The following is a 27,798-nucleotide window of genomic DNA, read 5'->3' as shown; positions in this document are numbered from 1 at the left end:
TGGCAGCTCAGCCATTTCTGTGCCACCTCGTCAGGTCCACAGCTTCTTAGAGTAATATCCAGGAGCAGAGGTGCTCAGTCTTCTTTTCATCTAGCCCCGCCAAGCCCCTAGTTTCATCCACTGTATGACTCCAGTTCCCTTACACAGTTATTTCCACCAGCTCCTGAATCCAGAGTCTAATTGCATGTTTCATTTCTGTGTTAGTCCCTGGAGATGTTTATCTTGTTCTCTAATATACCTGTATCTTTGCTTTCTTTTTTAATTTATTTTATTTATTTATTTACTTTTATTAAGTTTTTTTTTAATTTTTTATTTTTTATAAGCATATATATTTTTTTTAATTTATAATTGCTGCATTTGGAGCAGAGTAGGGGGGGTGGACAGTAGAATAAACAGTACCATAGTAATAATAGCTAACATTTATTGAAGACTTATGAGCCACCAATTTTTTATTTATTTTCTCATGAAATCAACAATGATTTGAAGTAGGTACTATTAATATACTCATTTCATGGATGAGAAAACAGAGGCAGAGGCCAGTAAGGAAATATTCCAAGATCACCAGCTAGAAAGGACCAAGAGTCAAACCAGATGTCGGATTCTGGAGACCATGCTCCTAATCACTGCTCTACTGATTTCCATCCTGATTAAAATGCTTTATAATTCTGATTCTCTCTCTCTTATTCACTTAACTGAACATTTTGCACACAGGCAGGATTTTCACAGATGGAAGGGAAGTGGAGACATATTCCAGGTAAGAGTAGCATATCAGCCTCATGTTTTATTTAGTGTTGGCCAGTCTAGACCTATACCTAAAATGAGAAACAGTTTTCAATGCCTATCTTTTTTCCTAGAGCCCTTTCCACTTTCCCTGAGCTCTAAGAATTTCACACTTACCTCTAGTCACCCAGGACCATCCATACAGGCTTTCCCATGGCTCTCTCTCCACCGCCCTCACTCTGTCCTAGCATATAATGCCCAGGAAAGCAACTTATTTTGACATCCATGAAAAGTACCTCAGGAGACCTTGTTTTCTACTTTCCTTGATAGTCCAAAGCCTTAATCTTAAAGGATTACATTTGTGAATGTAAGGAACAGCATGTAGTATCACCCAAAAAAGAGCCTCCAACTTCAATTTTAGGCTACATTATTAAAAATACAAGGTCTTAAAAAAGTGAAGGTTTTCAGTCCCACCCTATGCTGTACTAATAATTCATTCAACAAACGTTAAGTCAACACCTCCTAAAGACTGAGCACTGTGCAATACACTAGGGACACAGGATCATCCTTGTTCCTTTCCAGTCTGCATATATTCTCATTTAATCCTCACAACAGACCACTCCTGGAACAGTGTGCTCAGTGTGTAAAAATCATCTTCCAGAGAATTTTCTGAAAGAGAAAAAAAAATGTGTTTTAGAAGAAACGGGTACTAAAACTGTTACTTGGTCACCTAAGATACAGACTTTTCTGCCTATATTTACTATGCAATTTTAAAACACAGTGTCCATAGTGAGGTAGAACACACATGGAAAGAATAAAAGGAATCCAGGGAAGTGAAATGGTTAGGAAGCAATAATTTGAGAAAAGCTCAATATTTGCAGATTGGAAAATTACAGTTTGTTTTCTTTTTAATATCACTAAAGTCATGACCTGGAATGATCTTTAATTGCTAATGTCAGAGAGTTATGAACTAGGCTCTTAGGATTCAACCCTTCCTAACATCAACTTCAGAACTTACAAGTATTTGTTAAGATGAACAAGTAGAGCTATGTCTGAAAAACATTAGGAAGAACTTGACATTGGAGGGAGAGGGACTAGTTGGGAAGCCAAAAAAGTCTAAGCAAAATAAAGTCTATGCTTGGGTTGTGGCAGCAGGAATGGAAAAGGAAAGGTTTTGTGAAACATTACTGAAGAAGACAAGACAAAGTTTGACAACTATATGCGGATGGAAAATGAAGCAAACACCTAGGTTCCAAACTTTGGAGAAAGAGAATTTACTGAGCCATGGAAGAAGGTGCAGATTTAGGACCACAGATGGATTTAGTTTGATATATTTGACTTTGAAGGGTCAGCAGAACACTCAGAGGAGATAGTGAGCAGACAGTTAAAATTAGGTTCTGCAAAAGTAAGGATCTAGCAATAGATCACACATATGATCCAGTACATGTCCACTGTACAAAGCCTGGATGCCCTCTACTTTCTCCTCCAGTCAGATCAAACCACCTGTAGTTCCCCTACAGAGACAGTTTTCTCCCATCACTACCTCCTAACAAACTTCCCTACAGAGCCAAATACCCTACTTCATTCCTGGTTAATTCCTTGTCATCTTTCAGAATGCTCAGGTATCATTTTCCCAAACCTTACTCATTTCCCACCAGGAGGACAGTACCTACATCTTACCTCTCTATGTTTTAGCACCTAATTTTAGCAACACGCCTAAAATAGCAGCCATTTAAAGACAGACTGAAAAAAAAAAGGCTTGGCATGTGTTCAATAAGCTTTCAAAGGAAGAGGATCCTCTTAGAGGTGACCGCTAAAGAAATGAACTAGGATGAGATTTTCGAAGGAAAGAAAAGAAGTGGTCCTAAATACAGGTATTCGTCATAGAACATACTCATTTAGGAGTCAGTTCCTGAAAATGCTTCGCAACTTCTCTCAGCCCCAAATACTTCATCTGTAACACAATTGTTACCTACCTCACAGGTGGCTGGTAAGATTAAAGGAGATAGCATATATAAGGCACCTAGAATAAAAATGTCTGGCACTCAATTAATGTTCCCTTCTGTTCCCCATCCCAACCTGAAAACATGTTAGAGCCTGCTTGTTTCTTTGCAACTTTAGTAACTACTACAACGTGAAAAGCAATCTGATATAGAAAAATTAATGGATATTTAAAAAAGGGAGGCTAGACTTGTCAGATGCTCTCCCTTAGAGCAGTTTTGTCCTATCTCAACACTATTGTCAATTTTGGCTAGATAATTCTTAATTGTTCTAGGGAGCTTCCAGTACACTGTAGAAAGTTAAGCAGCATCCTTTCAACTCTGCTTACTAGGTGTCAGTAGCACACCCTACCAAAATGTCTCCAAACGTTGCTAAATGTCTCCTGGGAAGCAAAATTTCACCTGGTTGAAAACTACTACCCTAGAGCTAACTGAAATTCTCAAAGTCCTAAGTCCTTTACCTGACATCTACAAACATGTCTCATACATTTATTTTTTTCCCCACTGATTGATTCTACACATTAAATTTTGTTTAGGCTTTATAAGCCATTCCCCTTAAAAATCAACCAAAACTGGTAGCTAGCCCTTTAACCGTCAAGCCAGTCATCACAGATAATGCACACAGTCCAACCACTCAAGGAATTATCACACTGCAATCCTTAAAGCCAAATATAATAAAAGCAGGAAGAGCTAATCCCGAAAGGTCTTCACACACAACCCTCACAACCCTGAGGTCAAGAGTCACTTGCTCTAATGACTGAGCCAGCCAGGCACCTCAGAACTTTCGTAAGTTTTAAGTAAACACTAATGACACATATGATGTATTCTGTATATTTAAGATTAAATATGATATGCCTATATGTTGCAACAACAGAAAAAGTTATGTACGTTAACAAAAAAAATAAGCAAAAGTAGAGAAACAAAAATTGACTTAACATTTCACAAGAGTTTTTGGATAACTGTTTGAGGTTAGTTAAGTATAGCATGGTAATTAAGAGCATAGACCTGGAATCAGATTACCTGGATCAAAATCCCAACACCATCACTTACTGGATGGGTGACGCTTCATCAACATCTCTGTCGGTGTTTCCTCCTTGGTAAAATGAAGATAATTATGGTACCTGCCTTCTAAGGTTGTTGTGGGATTGAATGAGTTAAAAAAGGTAAACTGCTGAAACGGTGCATGATACATATATAAGTATTAAACATTATTATCATTGTTTTTAAGGATACATAAGCAGAGAGAAGTGTTTCTTGGGCGGCTATATAAAAGTAGAAACAGTAGTCAAAGAATGGACTTTCACCCAGACACTCTGGATTCATATTTCCTTAACTAATTATTTCATTTAGGCTTCAATTTCCTCATTTGTAAAATAGGGAAGTGCTCTGAAAATTTATTAGCATAAGGGAAAACCTAAGGGCCGTATGTTTAGTGGGATAGTGGGGGAAAAGTTATATCTGTCTTCCAAATTGGTAGAGGAAACTTTGTGAAGGATGTTAATTTTAAAGAAATAACTCTAATAATGTACAAAGAGGGAAAGCACATGCCTTGAACCCAGGTAGGTCTGATTCAAAAAGCCTTTGCTTTATTTACTCTATGGTTTGAAACCTTAAAGTAAAAATAAAACATCCTGAGTTGTCATAAGAAAAAAATGTTTATTTTTTTTTAATAAGGTAAGCATACTAATTAAGGGTAGTAGGAATACATTAAAGGCACTGGCAGGAATTTGATCACCATCCATTCAAAAGAGCATGAAAACACGACCAGAGCCCTAACTGACCTTTTTTTTCATTTATGAAAGCTTCATTCTTTCCGGGGGTGAAGACGGATGATGTTGGAAAAAATGAAACTTGTATTATCAAGAAACATACCAATACTTTAAAATCAATTTATGTCTACTTTTAGGTAGAAAAATCAATGTCTTCCAACAAACATTTCAAAATCATCCAGGACTGTGCATGTTGTACATTACACTTATTAGGAGAGAATACTTTAACAAACAATTTTTGTAAGTTGCAGCATCACACGTGAGGCAAGTCGGTGTTTGGGGCAGAACTGTTTCAACTGCTGCCAAAAAGTGCAAAGAACAAAAGAAAAATCAACATTTCTTATCTGTTCAGCCAAATTCCGCCCCCCAAAGCCTCGGAGGCGGGGTATCTGGGTCCCTGCAGAGGGTCTTCAAAGGTGTCAACTTTCAGAATATGTACAAAAGGAAGGTCAAGGCGCCCTTTACGAAAAATCCCCAAGAATTTGGTCTTCGCCCCCACGACAGAGCAGTCGCAGGGCCTCCTGCTCGTCAACCCCCCACCCCGCCACCGCCCCCGCCCCCGCCCCAGGGAATAGAAGGTGGCAGCAGTGGACTCTGCTCTGGTCGGGTCTTGTCCTCCAGGGTCACACCAACCCAGCCAGGAGAAAGCTCCCACGTGGCGCCCCGAGCCTGCCCATGGGCGGCTAGGTTCTCCCCAAGCCGGCGTTCTGATTGGCCAAGAGCAGCCGGAACCGCTCCGGAGCAGGCAGCTATTCGACCAAACTGGGCTGGCGCCGGGCGAAAGGTCACAGCCTTGCGGTCAGCTCCCCAGCAGCCGGTCCTTGCGCATTGGCCTCACGCCGGCAGCGAGAACACCATGCGCTGCGCTGGCAGACCCGCGCAACCCCCACGTGGGCCCTGGTTAGCTACTGGCGCCGTCACCCTCCACCCTACGTCGAGTAGCGCTCACCTCAGCGCTCGCGGCGCCTCCACCTTCAGCTTTTTGGGCTTCGGCTCCTCCTCGGCCGCAGCCATCTTCGTGCTCCCACCCCACTTAGGCTTCGACGTGCGCCCCACCCCTTCTGCTCTTTGACCCCATCTCGTCCCCTTATCACCGCCTCCTTCTCCCCGAACCCCGCCTCTCCTGACTCTTTCCACTCGGTGTCTCTCCCTTCCACAGCCATTGGCCCAGCCCCTCTCTGGCCCCGCCCACCCGGCAATAGGGGGACCCCAGACTGAGTTAGGCTGCGTACGAGCGCCTGAGTCCACATAGTGCGAAACCTCCCTTTTTTCTAGGTTCTGGGTGATCTAAAAGATTTAGATCCTAAACCTCACGAGACATCTTTCTTCTCATACAATGTCTTTCCGCTTATTTACTCTTTGCAGTACTGTAGCCCCAGGTGGTTTTTTTTTGAAGCTGTTAGGCAGGCAATCTATTTGGGCAACCCAGCTGCGGGGTCCTCGCGGCCTTCTCAGCTGCCTCCGCCGGGGTCCGGAGTGGACCTGGCGCCGAATCAGTGGCTGGCCCAGGTGTCGGGGTGAGTGTGGGGAGGTGGGGAGACGGCGGACAGGGAACAGCTCGAAAACTGGGGAGCAGGCTGAATAGCTGGGGCTGCGGACTTTAGTCTGAGCTGCGGGAGAGTCTCCGATGCTGACCGCGCCTCTCTCTCGGCCTTCCGGGCTTTCTTGCCGGCAGGGCCGGAAGGGAGAGGTGCACCTGCAGCCTGGCCTTCTCGGGTCCCAGGCCCAAGAGGTTCAGATTTATTGGGGTCCTTCTCCGTGCTTCGGCGCGGGAAAAAGGTCTTGTCACCCACAGTGAGCTGGAGTTCCAACAGCTTGGACGTCAGCTCCAGGCTTCTGATTTGGAAGACAAAACCCCTGACTAACCTGAACAGATGTCCTGTTAGAGGGTGGCACCTGAATGAGCTTGGGGTAGGGAATACCGTGAGGAAGATGTTGCAGTTCTTCAGGAAAGGTGACAGGAATCTAAACGGAGTATGGAAAAGTGAAGAGCTCTGTGGCCGGTTGGATTTGTTGGATTTGGATTGTGCCCGAAGTTGAAGTTTATAGCCTATATGATTAAGAAGGTGGTGCCATTAAAATTAGGAGACCTTACATGAGGAAGAGGAATTTTGTGGAACTTGGGATATATCCAGTTCGAAACCGTGGCTTAGGTGTGGATGGTAGAAAGATTTTAAGGGGGGTCAGGGGGGAAGGCTGGGAAGTAAGCTGAAAAGAAACTTTCGAGGTAAGAACCAAATCAGGTGATATTTCACGTAATAAGGTAAGAAGTATTTGTTTTGGTTTGTTTGGGGAAAGCTATCAATGACATGAAATGCTGCAAGGGCCAAAGGAGCAAGTTGAAGTCTGAGGCTAGGAAGCTGGATTTGAGAATTAGGAAGTCTTTAGGCCAGTAGGCTTTAAGGCACTTAGTAACTGGTAGGAGAAACTGCAAGTGTAACCTAATCCTTCATCGTTTGGAGCAGGAAGCAAAAGATTATTGAGGATGTCAAGTCCCTAAGAGGATCGGTTTTTTTTTTTTAAAGAATACAAGGCACATTGTGTTTTGGGACAGAAAGCTAGTAACCAATGTGTAAGATTAAAGATTCAAGAAAGTGGAGATAAGACGCAAGAAGAGAGAGAATGGAGTCGGGTCAAAATTACAAATGGAAGGATTAGTTTTGGAGAGAAAGGAGAACACTTTCAAATGAGACCATAGGAAAAGCTGGGGAATGAGGTTAATGAGGAATTACCTGAAATTTACATATCTTTGGTAGGGAAGCTCTCTTTGTAGTAAGGTTAGTTTTTCTTACTAAATCTTAAGATTTTTACAATATTTCTAAACATTCGCCATAATATGCTATTGGAGTTCCTTGCAGAATAGATATTTTTTAAGCAGCCCAATAATATCTCAATGCATGAGTGGCAAATGGCTTTTATAGAGAAGAGGAATTCCCTCTCCCTCTACAAATGATCTCACCTGTTACACAGAGAAATTAGAAGCAATCATCTTCCTACAACCATATGTACAAATCTTCTTCCCTTCCAGTTTAAAGAGGAAAAGTGTCCAGGGGTACCTGGGTGGCTCAGTCAGTTAAGTGGCTGCCTTCAGCCCGAGTCATCATCCCAGGGTCCTGGCACAGAGCCCCCCACCCCTGTTTCTTCCTCTCCCCAGTCTTCTCCCTCTCCCCCGCTTGTGCTCTCTCACACTCCCTCCCTCTCAAATAAATAAATAAAATCTAAAAAATAAAAAGGAAGAAAAGTGTCCCTTACTAAGGAAGGCATATCCTTTCATCTAGTCTCCCTATCAGTATCTTCTTTTGTTTTTAAATTATTTCCTCTCCTACATTATCTATCTATCTTTCCCCTTCTACTCAGACCTTTCCTTCAGCAATTAGAAATATTCTTCCTTAACTGCGTGAAATACTCCCATTTATTTTCATGTCTTTTCATGCCCTTCACAGCTAGAGTTCTTGAATGTATCATCTACTCTCTTTATCTCTGATTTTCCCACTTTTTGTTATTTATTTCTTAGCCCATTTCAGCCTGTGTTGTTCCTGCATTCTACTGAACTATCACTAAAAGTACCCTTGCTAAGATCACCAATGTCCTCTGTGTTAAATCATAAATTCTCAATAGGGACAAAAATTGCTTCGTGAGGTGCAAAAAAGAAAAAATCATAATCTTTATTTATAAAACAGTATATATATAGTGCATAAGGAGATATTAAAATCTTATGGGGGAGGATATGATTGAAGGGGAGTCTGAAAAAGCCCTCAGCAGCTAATTTAAAAAACAAAACAAAAAATAGACATTTTCAGTTCTTTTTTTTTCTTTTTTTGTTCAGTTCTTCTTGTAGCTTGACCTCTTTGTGCCATTTAAAATGTTTAGTATTCCATTCTCTGGAAACACGTTAACACAATGTTGGTTACTAAAAATCGTTACCCCCCCACCCTTTTTTATTGCTCTTCGGCCACATGTTCTCAGCTTTTTTTTTTAAGGCCTTCTTCCTTAACCCACTTGCTCTTCGGGTGTTGGAGTTCTTTCCATAGCTGTCTAAGAGTATGTACATTCTCTCTTTGTAGTTTTTTTCTCCTTGTAGCTATAATTCCCATTAACAAAAAGTCATGTTTACTCCTTAGTGTGTCTCCAACTCAGCTTCTCTTGATATCACTAGACCTACATATCTAATAGTCTTTTGAATATATCCATTTGGGTCAAATATATCCAGAATTGGGTCAATATACAGGACCAGGGCTAAGTGCCTCATTTTTCCTCTCATCTCCCCAAATCTACCTAATCTGCTCAAGCCTAAATAGTTCTCTTATCTTTTTATTTTATCCATCCCTACTGTAGTCCAGGCCATTACCATAATTTATCTCTGAACTGGTGTCCTGTTATTCAATTTCCACAGTACAATTTCTCTTAAAACTGTAAATCGGATTTCATGAGTTCCCTGCTTAGAATCCTGCTTAAAACCATGAAAAACTGCACTGAGAATTAAGTCAACCAGATGCCCAGCATCTCAAGAGTATTATGTCATTCTCCCAGAAAAAATCAAAGTTCGAAATTGAATGTGTAGATTCTAATGGATGCATATCACTTTTGCACAATTATAAAGTAGAAAAGTCTTAAGTCAAATTGTAAGTCAGGGACCATTTGTACTATAATTGCTTTGTTTATGAATCATCAGGTTGACCGTTCAACATTGGGTAGGAAGGATTTATGAAATATTTAAGATGCAAAGTTCTGATGGAACTTTCTCATATGGCTTTAACATAAGCTGATAGCATTCTGTTTTCTGATTCAAAAGTCACTAAAAACAAAAAGATGGTTGTGGTTGCAGTGAGTATGCAGCTTTCCCGGAAAGTTTATTAGAATGATGAAAGGAGTAACTGCAGCTATTAAAAGGATAAGCAACTAAAGAAACAGGCTAATTTACACTGCCACATGTGACATTTATTTGATTGTTATATGCATTAGGCTCTTGATCATAAAGGAATAGAAGAAATAAGCTCTCATCTCACAATAGAAGGGTAAGGTGGGTTTTAAAGCTAAGCACTGTTAAGAGCTACAAGTGTTATGCTTTCATCTGAGCCTTAAGGAAGCAAATCCAGATGGCGGGTAACTTGCTGTATTCTTCAGAGATTAGAACTATTGCCAACAAAAACAACTTTGGTGCAAACTTCCTGGAAAGAATTTTTCACCAGTTTAAGAGGATGAATAGGAACCTGGCCTCCAAAATAAAGGAACTGTGAAGTCACTTGCTGCAAGAACTTGCTGCAAGAACAAGCAGTTCTTCTAGGGAATACTGTGGCAGCAGAGTTCCACAGATCCATACGAACTATACTTTCTATAGGATGAATGATTTAAGAAGATAATTTATGTCAGCTCTTTTAAATATAATGCCTGCTCTAAATAATTTATTAGAACACATTTTGGCTTCTAACTACATTAAGAAGCCCATCCGTCAGATCTTCTTAAATTATAAACCCAAAGAGCATATTTGTTGCTCAGTCCTATATGGTAACCACCAGCTACATGTAGTTATATACATTTAAATTAGTGAAAATTAAAACTTCAGTACATCCATTGCATTAGCCATATGTCAAGTGTTCACTGGCCACCTATGACTAGTGGATACTATATTGGACAGAGAAGATACAAGACATATCCATCACTGCAGGAAATTCTGTTGCACAGTGCAGCATTAGAGTATGTTCCTAATAATTATGTATGTACTTATAATTAGTCTCCAGGAGCCCACGATTCACCCAGACCTGGGTTTGAACCCTAGCTCTTATACTTATTGTGTGATCTGATTTAACATTTCTAAGACTTCATGATCTTATCTGTAAAACGGGGATAAGCACAATATTTATAACATTGAGTCGTGAAGATTCAGTGAGATAATGTAGGGAATTGCCTAGCATAGTGCCTGGCCCACAGTAAGTACTCAGTATCTTTTAGATATTATTAATTTATTTATTCTTAATGAATAAAAAATTTGGAATAGAGCTAAAAATTTAATTTTGTAAAGAATACCATATTCCATAGCTGCCTCACTTGAAGTGCTCAAATCTGAGTCTCTGAGTAGGTTACAGTGTTCTCCTTTCAGCTATACTTCATATTTTAGATGAGATTTTATTTTAAGAAAATGTGTTATAATATAAATTTAGTTGCAGATCTTATCATTGGATATTCCTGTTTCTTTTTTTTTTTTTAAGTGTATCAACAGAGGTTATAGTTAAAGTCAGTAGCTTCTATATACAAGTCTGTATTCTAGTGACACTACTTAACACTCAAATAGAAATATAAGGCTGACACAAAGCAAACCTGTTAAAGCATCTGACTAGATAAAGAAGAAAAATTTAACAAGTTTCAGTATTAACCTAGAAAAATTTAGTAGGTCCAAAGCCTAAGGGTTTATTGCTGCCAACTCACAGTGATTGCTTGGCTCAATAGAGATGGCTTTGAACAAAGAAACATTGTTTGTTTCTAATGAACAAGAACGTAAAAATGTTAACAGCATTCATAGTTATTAATACAGTAATTACTAAAACACATATTAGTAATTGGTAATTACTTAGTAATTAAGTAATTTATGTAAAAATTTCTGAACATGTGCCAAACAGGAAGGGGAAATCATTACCAGATAGTCCTTAAATGTCAGCTGCTTTCATAAAATAAATGACTTGCTCTCAAAAGAACTGGTCAGGTTGGTGTCATTATTTTATGAACTGAATGAATCCATTCTGTAAAGTCTTCCTTTCCTCTTTGGGATTTATCTTCTCAGAGAAGCTGTTTGTATTCATTTTAAATGTTTTACAGTTGGACTATACTTAGATAATACATAATTTTGAATTACTGGACCACTAGGCTAAACACCTTTATCTACATAAAAGAAGGGAACACCTTAAGGTAATTAAATAGTTTTCTACTGTCCCCCATTTGCAAGGATAATAAATTTTTTATTTGAAATGTAGTTAACACTCAAAAAATTACATGTCACAATGTAAAACCCAGTGAATTATCACAAAATGAATACAACTTGTAACTATCATCTTGATCAAGAAATAAAACATTACAAGCACCTTGGTAAATATCCCCCATGCCCCTCTTAGTCACTGTCCCCACTATCCATAAAAGATAGCATTTGATTTCTCAAACCATAGATTAGTTTTGTCTGTTCTAGAATGTCATATAAATAGAATCATACTGTATGTATCATATTATATTTGGTTTTGTTTGTTCAATATTGTGTTTGTAAGTTTCGTCCATATTTGCTTCATGTAGCAGTAGCTTGTTTTCATTGCTGTATAATAATTCATTTTCATAGTACACTATAGTTTTTTTTTATTTACTGTTAATAAATATCTGAGTTCGAGGTTTTCGCTATAACAGTATATTTTTACACATGTTTTTGGTGCACAATTGTACACATTTATGTTTAATCCACCTGGAAGTGGATTCATGTGTCACAGTTATTAAGAATATTTTTAAGCAAAATATAATTCACATGCTATGGAACTCATCATTTTAAAGCATACCGTTTAGTAGTTTTTAGTATATTTTTATTATATTCACAAAGTTGCATAATCATTATCTCTAATTCCAGATGTTTATCACCTTAAAAAGAAATGGCAAACCCAGAACCACTAACTAACCCATAACCACTAACTCCACATTCTTCCCTCCCACCCAACCCCTGGCAACTACTAACCTAATTTCTGTCTCTGTAGATTTGCTTATTCTGGACATTTTATAAAATGAAATCATACAATATATGACCTTTTGTGTCTGGCTTCTTTTACCAAGCATAATGTTTTCATGGTTCATTCCTTTTTATGGCTGAATAATCTTCCATTGTTAGAAAATTATTTACCCATTAATCAGTTGATAGACATTTGAGTTGTCTCCACTTTTTGACTATTCTGAGTAATGCTGCTTGGAACGTTTATATACAAGTTTTTGTATGGACAACCATTTCCAGTTCTCTTAGTTTTATACCTAGGAGTAGAATTACTGAGTCATTTGGTAACTCTTACCTTTAACTTTTTGAAAGAACTCACTGTTTTCCACAGCGTCTGTACCATTTTACATTTCCGTCAACAATGTATGAGGGTTCTAGCTTCTCCACATTCTTGCCAGTACTTGTTACTGTCTGCATCTTAATTATATCCAGCCTAATGGATATGAAATGTTACCCCCATTGAGATTTTTTTTTTTAAAGGTTTTATTTATTTGTTTGACAGAGAGAGACCACAAGTAGGTAGAGAGGCTGGCAGAGAGAGAGAGAGAGAGAGAGGGAAGCAGGCTCCCCGCCGAGCAGAGAGCCCGACGGGGGACTCGATCCCATGACCCTGAGATCTTGACCTGAGCCGAAGGCAGAGGCTTAACCCACTGAGCCACCCAGGCGCCCCCCCATTGAGATTTTGATTTACATTTGAAAAGATGTTGAGCACCTTTCCTTGTGCTTGTTGATCATTTGTGTGTATATCTTCTTTGGAATAATGTTTTGAAATTCTTTGCCTGTTTTTTTTTTTTTTTTTTTTGTATTGTATTGCCCTTTTATTAAGTGTTCTCTTTATGTTTTGGATAATAGTGATTATAAAATATGTGTTTGCAATTATTCTCTCATTCTGTGGGAGTCTTTTTATTCTCTTGATAATGCCCTTCAGAATACAAAAGTTTTAAATTCTGATACAGGTTATCTGTTTCTTCTTTTGTTGCTTGTGCTTTTGGTGTATTCTTAAAAAATTATCTAATCCAAAGTCATAAGGACTTAATAGATACTTTTTTCTAAGAGTTTTTAATAGTTTCAGCTCCTATATTTAGGCCTTGATACATCTTGAGATAATTTTTGTATATGACATAAGTAGAGGTCCACATTCTTTTTTTTTTTTTTTTTTAAAGATTTTATTTATTTGACAGAGATCACAAGTAGGCAGAGAGGCAAACAGAAAGAGAGAGGGGAGAAGCAGGCTCTCCACTGAGCAGAGAGCCCCATGCGGGGCTTGATCCCAGGACCCTGAGATCATGACCTGAGCTGAAAGCAGAGGCTTTAACCCACTGAGCCACCCAGGCGCCCCCACATTCATTTTTTTGCATGTGGGAATCTAGTTGTCCCAGCACCATTTGCTGAAAGACTATTCTCTCTCGCACTGATTGGTCTTGGTAATTTTATCAAAAATCAATTACCATATATATATAAAGGTTAATTTCAGAATTCTCCATTCTATTCCATTGATCTGTATGACTTTTCTGCCAGTATCACAGTACATTTGTAGCAGCAGGTTTTGAAATTTGGGAGTATGAGTCCTCCAGATTTTTCTTCAAGATTGTTGTGGCTATCCTTGGTATCTTTCATTTCCATATGAATTTTAGGACCATCCTGTTAGTTTCCACAAAAAAAAAAAAAAAAAAAAAAAGGGCAGCTGGGATTATAGTAGGGATTACATTGACTCTTAAGCCAATTTGGAGGGTATTGCTATCTTAATGATATTGTTTTCTAATCCATGAATGTGAAATGTCTTCCCATGTTTTAGATACTTTTAATTTCTAATTTCTTGCAGTGATGTTCTATACTACTCAATGTATACTAATAGTGCTCTGTACTGTTCTATATTAATGATTCTCTAATACTATTCAATGTACTTGCTCTTTTGTTAAATTTAGTCCTAAATATTTTGATCTTCTTGATGCTCTTGTAATTGGAATTGTTTTCTCAATTTCATTGTCAGATTATTTATTGCTAATGTGTAGAAATACAATTGGTTTTTAAAAGTATTAATCTTGTATCCTGCAACCTTGCTGAATCTGTTTATTAGCTATGATTTTGTGCATGTGAGCATGTGTGTGTGTGTGTGTTCCGTAGGACTTTACATAGACAAGATTTTAACATCTGCAAATTGAGGTAGTTTTATTTTTTCTTTTCCATTTTGGAAGCCTTTTGTCTCATTTTCTTGCCTGATTGCCCTGGCTAGAATCTCTAGTACTATACTGAATAAAAATGAGGAGAGTGAACACCATTGTTTATTCTTGATATTAAGGGGAAAGCTTTTAATCTGTAGTCATTAAATATGATGTTAGTTATGGGATTTTCACAGATGCTCTGTTCTCTTGAGGTTAGAATATTTCTTTTTCTAGTTTGTTTTTCTTGTAAACAGGTGCTAGATTTTATCAAATGATTTTCCTGCATGTTTTAAAATCATTATTTTGTCTTTTGTGTAGATTGTATGTTATATTGATTGATTTTCATATGTTGAACCAATCTTCCATTCTTGGAATAAATCCCATTGGTGTATAATCTTTATATGGTGTGGATTCAGTTTGTTAGTATTTTGTCAAGGATTTTTACAGCTATGCTTGAGTGATATTGGTCTGTAGTTTCTTCTGATGCCTTTCTCTGGTTTTGGTGTCAGAATAATACAAGGATACTTTTTGATGTACACTAAATTTAAACTTTTTTCCCCCCAGAAAATGATCCACAGTCTATTTCTCATAAACTGTTCCGGTGACATATTTCTGGAGAAGCACTGGAAGAGTGTTGTGAGCCAGTCGGTCTGTGATTATTTCTTTGAAGCTCAAGAGAAAGCTGCTGATGTTGAAAATGTACCACCTGTCATTTCAACACCTCATCACTACCTCATCAGTATATACAGGGACAAACTCTTCTTTGTGTCTGTCATACAGACTGAAGTGCCCCCTCTCTTTGTAATTGAGTTCCTACATCGAGTTGCTGACACTTTTCAGGTTGGTTATTCATCAACTCTTTTGAACTTAAATTACTCAAGTTAGTTGGGGGTGGGACACCTAATCATATTCTTTAATTATCCAGCTTTTGATGTGTCTTCGGTCTCTCTCTTCTTTTCAACTAAGCATAAATTCATGAACCCTTTTTTTTGTAGGGTACACAGCAGTGCACATGGCTACTCCATTCACTGTTTCAGTAAAACCTGGTAATCTGATGGTCATGGAAACCATATTTATATGTATTACAGATTATGTCATCAGGAAACTGTAAAGCCCTCTACATACAGTTCCTTGAATGGTCCCAGGATTTTTATTGGTTATGTAATCTTCTAATATTTACATTTTATTATCTTGCTAAGTGTACCAAAATTGAAAATATACCGGTGTTTTGTGGGGTATCTAATCAGGGCAAATTAAGTTTATAGTTCACATCCTAGTTTAATGTTTCAAAGTCCTCTCTGGATTAACATATAATAGGAATTCAGTTCAGTCTAAAAATATTGAGAAAATATTGAGGACTAGAACTATAGAGTTTTTTTTCACTCTGACATATTTTCAAGATCTTAATCAGTGAATTATGCCTCTGTAAGTTTATCCTTCTGAACAGGGTGTTTAGAAAGCCTTTCTTCATGCGTTCCATTGTGCAATATTATGTACATTTTGTTAAGGACTACTTTGGTGAGTGTTCGGAAGCTGCAATTAAGGATAATGTGGTCATTGTATATGAGCTCTTGGAAGAAATGTTAGACAATGGATTTCCACTGGCTACTGAATCTAATATTTTGAAAGAACTGATTAAACCACCAACAATTCTCCGTTCTGTCGTCAACTCTATTACAGGTAAGGTGAAAACATGCTGCATTTGGAACTGAGCAATTAAAACTTTATAAACAACTCCTTGTTGCTTATGATCTTGCAGATACTAAGGTAGTCCAATTTGGTCAGAGTTAAAGTTAGTGCTATTGTTAAAATGAATGTGTATTTCTTTTCATGAGGAAACTAGATCTTAAATGATAAAGAAAACTTGATTATTATTCTTTTATTAAAGACTACAAAAACATTATCACTATTACTTAACACTAAATAATATAACTGAATAAATTTTCCCTGCTAATCCTAAGGAAGCTAATATAGTGAAGCTATAAAAGGGAAGCCTATATGCGAGGCTACTTAGGACATCTAATCTATTTATAGACTGCCATTTTACTATTTAAATTAGTATTAGTTTATGTAATGTGATGAAGATGTTAACTAACACTATACTCGGTAATCATTATAGTATATAAGTGTATCAAATCAATGTGTTGTACACCTTAAACTTAACCCCATGTTATATGTCAGTGGTCTCTCAATACAAGCTGGGAGAAAAATAAAAATTAATAAATAGCATTATAAAACTGGCTACCCAGTATAAAACTGTTACTACCCCCAAATTACTAGGAAATAGAAAATTTAAGACTCTCTACCACAGAGGACATATTGTCTCCTCCAAGTCTTTCTTTTATACATGTAGAAGATTTATTAAGCCAAAAAGAGATAGGAAATTAATCTATTTGTGAGATCTTATGCATTGTGGGCCTTGTACTTGTGTTACAAGTTTCTAATTTTTGTTTGCTTTTTGAGTATAGGTAGAAATAGGTACGTCCAGATGACAGTATTTTTTGAGAGTATTGAAGTCTTCTAGAGAAAGATTACTGTCAGATGTTACATGCCACACCAGCTACACTTTCTACCATTTTAAACCCCTCTCCAAGTATAGTTGACCTAAAAATAGGGCAAGAGAGGCCTATGATAAAGCATTATTCATCTTCTGTGTAAGGCTGAGCACTGGGAGAAATTCAAGGAAAGATGAGATGGAGAGTATGTGCCTAAAAGTTACACTTTGGATGGGAGATTGGGGGAAAAAAATTAAAGTATGTAAATAATATAAGATTATAAAAGGCAATTCCATACTTTATGAACAATACAGTGCCACTGGAAAGTACAGATAATATAGTACTAAATGGAAAAAAAATAAAATTTACCAAAAACTCTACAAAACTATAAAAATTTCTCTTAATTAAACATTCATACTGACAAAAAAGTTCTAAGATGTTTTCAATAATGACCACCTCCAGCTAAGGAACTACGTATGGTTCCTTACGTAGGAAGGAACTTTTTTTTTTTGCTTCTATACTTTCTAATTTTTTTTTGCTTTATACTTTCTAATTTCTAAAATAAACATGTATTTCATAGTTACTAAAATACAGAATGAAAGTATATAGGTTATTAAGGCAGTGCATTATGGAATTAAGAGAATGGTTCAGTAAATGAATTGTGGTGCTTGGCCCAAGTGCAGGGCCCTCGAAAAGCAGCAGAATTTAGGGAGAGCGGGAGGAATAACAGCATTTTGTAGATGGAACTATATGAGAAAAAACACATACAAAATGAAAAATGTTGATTTGTATGAATTCATTTAGCAGGAACAGAGCTGTTTTTTTAGCTGAGTAATGAGATCTAAAACTTAAGAGTTAAGTTGAGGAAGTTCTTGAATAGTCAGCTAAATATTTAGTTTTTATCATAAAGTCAGTGTGGAAACATTGTAAGTTTGAACAGGAAGGTGAAAGCAGTGCTTTTAGAAAATTCTGGGAAGCTAAATGTTTGGAGAAACAAACACCATCATAATTAGACTGTGAAGTTATATATACAGTATGATTGCAACTCTATTTTAAGGTGCAGTCGGAAAAAAAGCAAACTTATCAAAATCAAAAAAAACAAGTGCAACTTATTTATGAGGGAAATGTTTAAAGAAATATACCAAAATGTTAATGGTAGTTGTATTTTGGTAATAGGAAGCTAGATTCTTTTTAGCCCCTTTTCTAGACTTTCCATGTGTTATGTACTACTTTTTTGAGCATGTACTACATTTGAGCTGGAAATGTATATTAACCAAAATGTTAAATATGTCACAGCTCAAGGTTATGTTTTGGACAACCAGACTGATTTTCAGACGTATGTCAATTTACCAGTAAATTAGCCAGATATTAAACATTAGCCATATTGCAGCCATATGGGTGTGCTGACCTTAAAATGGGAAAAAGCCAAAGTGTGTTCTTCATCCAGTTACTCTGCTGAGGCCTGCTTGGCAGCATGTCATGTAGAATTTAAGCTGAATACCAAAGGGCCTACTTAGCACTCTGTATTCTCAGTGGAGACATTTTATCGGCAGGTTTTAAAACAACTAGCCTCTTTTCTTCATCAGTGGCTGCAGGACGAGATTTGTTGTTGAGCCACTGGAATTAGGTTAGGTTACTGTTAACACACAGGAAGCAAAAGATAAGTAAATGAATTTAACCTGGTTTGGCACATAGAGGACCACGTGGCCTATTTCTGTCTTCTAGAAATTTGATCATATTGGTATGGCTATATCTCCCAACAGTTCTGGAAACTGCCCACAACTTCAGCGAAGAAAAACCCAGACATTAAAGAAGCAGCTATAGTATTCTTTTTTTTTCCTGTTAATTGCTTTTCTTTTTTCATTTTTAAAGTGAACTATACACCCAATGTGGGGCTAAAACTCATGATCCACAGGTCAAGGGTCACATACTCTACCAACTGAGCCAGCCAGGCACCCCTGTTAATAGCTTTCCGGATCACCATTTTATGCATTACCTTTGCTTTCTCTTTTTCCGGCTTTCTAGGCAGTAGTAATGTTGGGGACACACTCCCCACTGGGCAGCTGTCCAACATCCCATGGCGCCGGGCTGGGGTAAAGTACACAAACAATGAAGCCTATTTTGATGTCGTTGAAGAAATAGATGCAATTATAGATAAATCAGGTAATTGCATGCATGTGGTCTTATTTGGGAAAACAGTTGAGCTGACATACGCTGAATAGAAAATTGAAATCCCTTGGTAATGTGGTTTCAGCAGAAAGGCATTCATTTCCTAATGGCTTAAAAATCTGTTTATTTTGCCCAGAGGTTACATATAATTTTCATAACCACTAGCTGAGATCTGCCAAACCTTTGTAAATCAGATCTCATGCTGCCTCACTTTAAACTAGCTATTACCCTGTATGCCTCTCCCTCTTCCCATTTTTTCAGCATTTATTGTTTATCTGCCATGCACCATACTTTTGCTACCACTGTATATGCAGTACTTGTAATAAAGACCCCAGACAAAACAGCAGTACTGTATTAGAACCATAAAATTTTATTAAAACATCTGGTCCAACCCTCACATTTTATACCTAAGGAAACTGAGGCTCAGAAGGGTTTAGTAATCTGCTTAAGGTCATACAGCTAGTTGGTGTATGAAAATCAGCTTTCGTGAATTAATAGCCAGTATCTTTTCTTGAATGGGTACCCTTTTCATTATAAAATTCCATCATACAGAGTAATAGCTGTACTATTATGGAATAATGGCTCCTATTTCTTAAAAGTTAACAGCTTAGTCTATTTCAATGAGAAATTTTCCTTATTTTTAAATTCCATCAAAAAACATTTTAACTTCAAACACTTTTTTTTTTTCTAAGAGGGAAAGAGTTGGGGGAGAGGGCCAGAGGCAGAGGGAGAGAGAATCTTAAACAGGCTCTACACCCAGCATGGAGCCCAAGGCAAGGCTCGATCTCATGACCCTGAGATCATGATCTGAGCTGAAATCAAGAGTCCAGACTTAAGTGACTGAGCCACCCAGGCACCCCCAAAATACTTTAATTTCATATCCAGCAGTCTTATAAGGTTGACTCCACAAAGATAGAGGCAGTTTTGACATTCCTTAGAATTACCACAGTCCTACCAGTTAGGCGTGGGCCATGGTACTTAGTGAAGAAGCTGTCATAACCAATGTAATGGATCCCCTGTCCACTAACTTGTTAGTAAGTGTGTAAGTTTCATTATGTCTGCCACCCAGAAGGTGTCTCCCATTACCTCAGATACAGTGATTTCTCTAGTAAAGACTCAGAGTCCAGTGACTTTATCACTTTCTTTCTTTCTTCAGGATCTACAGTCTTTGCAGAAATTCAGGGGGTCATTGATGCTTGCATTAAGCTATCTGGAATGCCTGACCTTTCTCTTTCTTTCATGGTAAGTTTTGTTCTCCTGTCACGTAGCTCTTTGCATGCCTTCTATATATGAAGTACTAAATGAAATGATAAATACTGAGAGATGTTTGTATCTTAGATTATAAGGATTATCTGAGAAATTTTCTAAGATTGATTTATTTAGAGAGAGAGATAAAGAGCTCACACTTGAGCGTGAGCAGAGGAAAGGATAGAGGGAGAAAAAGAGAGAGTCTCAAGCAGACTCCTTGCTGAGCCAAGAGCCCGACGTGGGGATCAATCTCAAAATCCTGAGATCATGACGTGAGCCAAAATCAAAAATCAATCACTCAACTGACTGAGTCACCCAGGTACCACCTATCTCAGAAATATTCTTAGCCAGCTTCCCAAGACAGTGGCTTAGGTAATGAGCATGGCCTTTATAGAAGGTTGAGGAGAGGTCTCCTGAGTGTGTTAGAAGAGGCTTAAACAGCTGGCTGGCTTTCACAAATCACTTATTGAATTATTATTTGCTTTGCTGGTATGAAAGGTCATTGATCTTTTGCATTATTTTAGACTCAGCATGATACACTACTAAGAAAAGAGAATGGAGTTCTGATGCTAACTTGTCCTGTCCCATGTATAAAATATTTTGGGGGCTTCTGGGTGGCTCAGTCAGTTAGGCAGCTAGCTCTTGATCCTGGCTCAGGTCATGATCTCAGGGTCCTGGGATCGAGCTTCACATCAGGCTACATGCTTGGTGGGGAGTGTGCTTGAGGATTTTCTCTCTCCCTCTCCCTCTGCCCTTGCCCCTCACACACGCATTCTCTCTTTCTATCTCTCAAATAAATCTTAAAAAAAAAATAGATATATTTGAAAACCTTATGAAACCATTAAGTTTATTATTAAGTTTACTGTGGCCATAGTAACAAAGTCTTAACATCACTGTTTTATCCTTAGGGAGTATTTAATTTCTCAAATATCTAAGTAAAGTTGCCATATTCCATGCATTCTGTGAATATTGCCGTCTTGTTTTCCTGGCAGAACCCACGGCTTCTAGATGACGTCAGCTTCCACCCCTGCATCCGGTTTAAGCGCTGGGAATCTGAAAGAGTTTTGTCCTTCATTCCTCCAGATGGAAATTTCCGGCTCATATCCTATCGTGTCAGCTCACAAAAGTATGTTGATGCATCAGCTAGAAATCTGCTATCATGTATCTGTGATGGGTAGCCACCTTACCTTTTTCATTCGGACAGTTGGATACTTGAATTCATCACTGCCCCCATTAGCTATGGCTCACCAGGAAACCCAGGAAGAACTGGTGAAAATACGTATCTAAAATAATCAGTATACCTTAAATATGAGAATATAAAGTAATAGTAAAAGAGACTAGTAAAACATATACCTGAGAACAAGCAAGCATTTTTGATTTTGCATTAGCTGTGCAAAACCTGGAACCCGTGCCATAATTTTACTGTGTTCTGTAGACCTTAGAGCTGACAGAAGGAGCTCCAGCTCTCTAGGCTATCTCCCAACTAACTGGCTTCAGGTCACCCTTTTGTGTACTAAGGTTTAAATGAATTGGAATTATGGGTTGTAAATGGTTTGTCCCTTGAAAATATCAGAAGGTATTTGGGTAATATCAGATGGGACTCAGAAGCAGAGGAATTATTTCTTGGCTCTAGCCACATAGGACCTGTTTTATTTAGGATAATTTAAAATTATCTTTTCTGTGGGATCTTAATTTCTTCAAACAAGGTCTATTTGCCCCAGTTGTTTATACTATCTTTTTTTTTTTTTTTTAAGATTTTTATTTATTTGACAGAGACACAGCGAGAGAGGAAACACAGCAAGGGGAGTGGGAGAGGGAGAAGCAGGCTTCCCGCTGAGCAGGGAGCCCAATGCAGGGCTCAATCCTAGGACCCTGAGATCATGACCTGAGCCGAAGGCAGATGCTTAAGGACTGAGCCACCCAGGCACCCCAGTTTATATTGTCTTGATTCCTATCTTAATGTGCATACTTGTTGCTCAGAAATTGTGTGATTCCTCGTGTGGTGGTACTCATACCCTCTGGTAAGTACCAGTGAATGCTGAGTCTCCAGTTCTAGGGGGTATATGGCCCTATAGTGGAGTCAGAGTTAGAGTAGGATACTCTGGACTGAGATTTCCAGTTCTCTCAAGAGCTGTCTCACACCATTAATTATGTTTGTGGTTCTGTCTTTCTCTTTTCAGTCTAGTGGCAATACCGGTGTATGTGAAACATAGCATCAGCTTTAAGGAGAACAGTTCTTGCGGTAGATTTGATATTACGATTGGACCAAAGCAGAATATGGGGAAAACTATTGAAGGAATCACGGTAACAGTTCACATGCCAAAAGTTGTGCTGAATATGAACCTGACGCCAACACAAGGCAGCTATACGTTTGATCCAGTTACCAAGGTACAGCTCCCTCTAATCAAGAGTGAGCAAATGTTTCTGCAGTCTTTATTTATGATGGCAGGGAGGGCGGAAGGAAGGGTTTAAAGTTCCGAACAAGACCTGGAGAGCATACTGAGCTGTGCTCTCGCCCCTGGCTGCGGAGGGAATCCCATGTCTGCTGCTGAGACTCATTCTGTTACCTTCAGAGTGTGCCTTTCTTCATCCATTGGTAATCTAGAGACATATTCGCTGAGGAAGATGTAAAAACCTTTTTAGAAAGAGAAAAACAGTATCTGGATGTAAGAAGTTAGTATTGTAGTCTCTTAATTAAATTTTCTGTAGTAATTGATCATTACAAACTTTCTTTTTAATTCAAAAGCACTGTTCATACTCTTCCATAGGGGATGCTGGCTAGGAAAGCTGCTTCTCACCATATAAAATAAATGTGCCTTTAGCAACGGGTTTTCAGAGAAATTATAAAAGATGGTTTCCTCTCAGCTTTCTGCTTGGGTAAAAAGTATGATTCTTTTCAACTGCCTGCTAAGTGAAAAGGCGTATTTTTAAATAAAATCATTGAATGTTAAAGATCATCTGTCTAAAAATCCTGTCCTAAGGATTTGAAGAATCTCCCCAGAGATTACCCAGGGCTGAGAAATGAAGGCAGAGCTCCAGATCCCTGGCCCATCACCTTGGCTTCAACTGTAATAGTCTCACTTTCTTGACTAGTACTGAGCTTCTGAACTAAAGATTTTTCTTGACCAAAGAAAGCTAAAAAGTTTAAAAAACACCAATTTAGGTTCCATTTTCTCATGTTACAGCAGAGTAAACTGAGGCCCAGAGACTTACAGTGAAGGTGGTATAGTAGAAAGAACATTTGAAATCAGATCATGTTCGAATCCCAACTTTGCCTCTAAACTAGCTGTGTGACCTTGAGCAAGTCATTTGACCACTGAGCCTCAGTTTCTTTTTAAGAAGACAAAAGCTACATCACAGGCCTCTTTGAGATAACATATAAATAGTGCTAAGCGCAGTGCTATATCCAAAAGTAGGTAGATGCTCTACAAATGTTGGTTCTCTGCCCTTGCCATTCAGAGTCACAGAACTGATTTGTGGTAAAATCCCAGGTCTCTTGTTTCCAAGACACTATACTTCATTCTGTACAGAAGTTTATGGTGCCTTTGAACATTTGTGCTTAGCAAATGGTTCAGATCGTATTTGTTTTTTTATGCCTTTTTTTAAGGTACTAACATGGGATGTGGGAAAAATTACTCCTCAAAAGCTCCCAAGTCTTAAAGGACTGGTAAATTTACAGTCTGGAGCACCCAAGCCAGAAGAAAATCCAAGTCTCAACATACAGTTCAAGATTCAGCAGCTCGCTATTTCTGGTAAGGACAAGTTTTGACTTGTGTTTAAGGGTGAACTGAGTTCTGCTGAGGTCAGCTCTCAGGAACTTCAGAGGGTAGGAGCGTTGCCTCTTTAGAAAGAACAACAGCTTGTTTGCCTGCCACCCTGGGCTATGGGGCCATCCTCTCAGGTACGATGATTTTGCAGAGCTCCTTATTTCACACAGCTTTCTTCCACCAGACCCTCCTCATCCAAGCACGAAGGAAGGAGTCATTCATACTCACAGGAAGGACTATCCTTCAAAGACATTCCTGGCCCACATGGGAATATAAACTAAAAACATCCCCCCACAGTGCTGTAACACATGAATAGTAGAAGGGAGATTGCTTCCAAATGGTAGAAGGGACACTGGGTTAATGTCAGATTTACTGGGTAATGTTCATTGCTAAACAAGTAATTGTTGGTTGCTGTGGCCAGGAAAATAATTTGTTCCTTTCCTTACCTGTTCTTTTTGACACAGGCTTAAAAGTAAACCGCTTGGACATGTATGGGGAGAAATATAAGCCATTTAAAGGAGTCAAATATGTCACGAAAGCTGGAAAGTTCCAAGTGAGAACATGAGAAGAGGCCAAAATTCCTCAAGATCTGTTTGTTTTCCTAGTGTCATTATAGTTTATTACTGTTAGGTACCAAGCGGGTGGGAATCCATATTCTAGTCCAAGTTCCTGTTGAGCTACACACAGCTAACGAAGTTGCTTAGTAATCAATGTAGGGTTCTGAAGAGGTCTAAGCTAAGGAAACTTTGAATGACTTAGCTTATTTTTTTATCTTTTCAGTTAGGAAGATTCTGGAGGTGATTGCCTCCATGGGGGGGGGGGGGGGCTCAGCTGGAGGCTCCACATTGTAACAACAGTAAAGGCGGAAAGCTGCAGTGATAACCTCTCCCCTAAAACAAGTGAACTGATCTCAGCAGGAGCTGTCTCCATCTGTAATATGATGTATCACAAGTGCAGCCCAGCGTCACACCTGATCTTAGCCGTCCCAAATCAGCATCTGTCCCAACAGAGGAAGTTCCCCCCACCCCAAGAAGTTTACAAAAAACTGCCTCTTCAAGTGTTTGCCTTATTCAGCTTTTCACTTGTGCCATTAAGCAAGCACTGTAGCAAAAGCCACTTCCACTGGCCCAGGCAGGGAGCCCCATGGCTCCAGGCTCCATTCTCACTGTACTTGGTCTTGTATTTTTTATAAATAAGATTTTTACGTAAAGCTCAGATTTTGATTTACAGGGACCTTGCTGCAGGAAGTACCATCTCCGTTTTGTGCCACTAGCTCAGCCGTTAGATAGTATAGTCAATATCATTTGTATCAAAGGGGCGAATGCTTTATTAAGGCAATAAAAGGGAACACTACTTCTGCTTTTAGGAAGTTATTGCAAGCACAAGCATTTGAAATTTGAAGCAAATTAAACATCAAAGCAAAACTGAAGTGAACTTTGCCACCTTCATGTTTTATAAAGCTTATCTACACCACTTAAACCATTGTTAGCCTAAAGTCCTCAAGCCCTTGTTCAGCAAAAGCAAGAAAACGTGCCTGTTTCACTGTCTTCACTTTTTTTTTTTTTACTCTTTTATCTTTTTTATTGTTGTTCTTAAGGTCTTGAATTTATCTGCATCCCTTGTCTTCAGGGGGAGCTCTCTTTTCATAGTCTGTGCTTCCCAAGGCTACAGTGGCCAATAGGTTCCTTCCTGAAACTTGTCATAATTGTTATTTGAACGTCTCCACTGTACTGACAAAGTACTCGGAAGTACATGATATTGAGGCAGTAACAAGATCCTCAGTAACACTGACGAAACCATCATCTTGGTTGGGAAGTCAGTCTAGGGTTGTATCCTTTCACTCAACTGGCTTTGAAGTCCTTGCCCAGTCATTTTGCCTCATTAGACATGAAGAATGGAAAAGGCTGAGAGATACAAGTGCTTGTTCTTCATGGTTCCCACTTGTTCTTGCTTATGCTGTTAGTTTTCTTATGACTGACTCCATTCTCTTCTTTCGTCTTGGCTTATAACTCCCTTTTCCATGTAATGCTAAGAATGGCCCTTAAATTCATCCCATTCTGCTTTCAAGGGCCAGAGGTCGCTGCTGCTACAGAGAGCCCACCAGACAGCAGCCTTCTTACCTTTGCCTGCCTAGGGTACCCAGCCTGCCTTTCATCTAATAGGAAACGGCACTTTTTGCAAATTTGAAATTTCTTGGGTAACCAAATCAGCTTGGCAGCTAAAAGCAAGATGTTGCCAAATATTTATTTCCTTTGCCTAAGGTTAATTACCCAGTCTGATTGCTTTAATTTTTAATGTCTTTTAATGTCCTATCTCAAAAGGACAATCAGTACATTTGCTTTTCTTTCTGCGTAACCCCTAATCTCAACCAGGTGTATCTGGACTGTCCAATTTTCTTTCTGTGCTCCCTTCTCTTATATAATAAAAAAGCAGATTACATGCCAAGAGTCCATTGTCTGTAGCAATTTCTGCTATAACTTCTAAGTAGACTGTTTCCTTTTACAATTAAATTATTGTATTTATTAATTTGAATCCAGCAAATCCTTTCTCTAATCTGGCTATACTGTCAATAAAAAGGTGAAAGCAACAAGTTGATTTTTTAGCTTGACTGTTGATTGAGCGTTCTCAGATGGACACACGTCAGCATCACAGCAGGCTAACCATGACCGGATTCTGTTCTGTATCATCACATAAGGTGTAATGGTTGCTGCGAAGCACTTGCAAGTGCTCCTCTCTTCACCTCAGTGTGTCAACAGCCACGGATACTTTCTCTGAGCATCACCCTCTGGCCAGAGACTGAGCAGCAAGTGATCAAAGTTACTCTCCCTATCATCACCACCACCTACTAATAACAAAGATCCATGAATAATTAGTAGTAGCAGAATATTTTTCAGACACAGAATCCAGTTAATCTCAGAATGGTCCCTTTTTATAAATTCTTAAAGGAGACCTCCTAAGAATTTTTTGCATGAGGAAGTTACCATCATTCAGAGAGAATTCATGTGATGGGTTCATCCCTAAAGTACAATAGAACAACCCTTGGAAGATGCTGGTCTTCACTGTTCTTAGAGTCCTCTGATTTGAGAAAACAACTAAAAAATACAGTGCAGCAGGAAGGTGGCACCCATGAACATATGGTGAGCAACAAAAATTAGAATTCGTTTTCAGATATTGCCGAGCTCATTCCGTAGCCTTGGACATTTTTCTTGAACTCCAGCAATCTGGAATCTTGCCTCCCTGGTCAGCAACACTTCTAAATCAGAATAAATGTAGTCCGCAGCACTCTCTCTCTCTTTAGTGACCCCTTTCAGATCCAGAAAATCGGGCAAAAACAGTGATGTGTCCCTTCTAATCCCAAGTACCTACTCCTACTTTTGGTTTGTGCTTCCTCAAGCAAGAGGAATATGTCCCCAAAGCTAGTTCGGCCTTATAGTCCTGGTGAATCTCTGACAGCCCTATCGTTCTACCTTGGGCTTTGAAATATAAAAGCAATAGACCTGTGGTGTTCTTGTACACATAACAGCTGTGGCCCTGTCAGGGTGACGGTCCCCACCACTAGCTGGGGGTGTTCAAGATGACAACAGACTACTTCAGCCAGAGAATGATCCACATCTGGTGTTTTCCTCCTCTTGTTCACGCCTGTCACCTCCTCCTGCTGTAAAATCCCCAAAGCTGGGGTTCAGTACACGGACCCTCGTTAGGTAAATACACTGCTGCTATACAATACTAGTATGCT

At 38.7% G+C, this 27,798-nt stretch overlaps 2 protein-coding genes across 3 annotated transcripts in view; one reads left to right on the top strand and one right to left on the bottom strand.

The window, feature by feature from the left end:
* The window catches only part of ADK (adenosine kinase), a 532,452-nt gene extending 526,894 nt beyond the window's left edge, over positions 1-5,558 (bottom strand). The window contains exon 1 of one of the 2 annotated variants that reach the window (XM_059397858.1): positions 5,439-5,558. In XM_059397858.1, coding sequence (XP_059253841.1) covers positions 5,439-5,503 — 65 coding nt within the window. In that variant the 5' untranslated portion in view covers positions 5,504-5,558. The remainder of the gene's footprint in view (positions 1-5,438) is intronic. The other variant, XM_059397861.1, reaches the window with a different exon arrangement.
* A 368-nt stretch (positions 5,559-5,926) lies between these two features.
* Positions 5,927-26,509, top strand: AP3M1 (adaptor related protein complex 3 subunit mu 1). The gene is made up of 9 exons (XM_059397857.1): positions 5,927-6,006; positions 14,948-15,223; positions 15,892-16,063; positions 18,904-19,041; positions 20,204-20,289; positions 21,288-21,421; positions 22,476-22,683; positions 23,903-24,047; positions 24,527-26,509. The coding sequence occupies exons 2-9, from the start codon at positions 14,951-14,953 to the stop codon at positions 24,625-24,627; spliced, it is 1,257 nt and encodes a 418-aa protein (XP_059253840.1). The 5' UTR covers positions 5,927-6,006; positions 14,948-14,950; the 3' UTR covers positions 24,628-26,509.
* The last annotated feature ends 1,289 nt before the right edge of the window (positions 26,510-27,798 follow it).

Source organism: Mustela nigripes, chromosome 4 (assembly GCF_022355385.1).
Source record: "Mustela nigripes isolate SB6536 chromosome 4, MUSNIG.SB6536, whole genome shotgun sequence".
Lineage (NCBI taxonomy): Eukaryota > Metazoa > Chordata > Mammalia > Carnivora > Mustelidae > Mustela > Mustela nigripes.
This window is presented reverse-complemented; position numbering and strand designations above follow the sequence as displayed.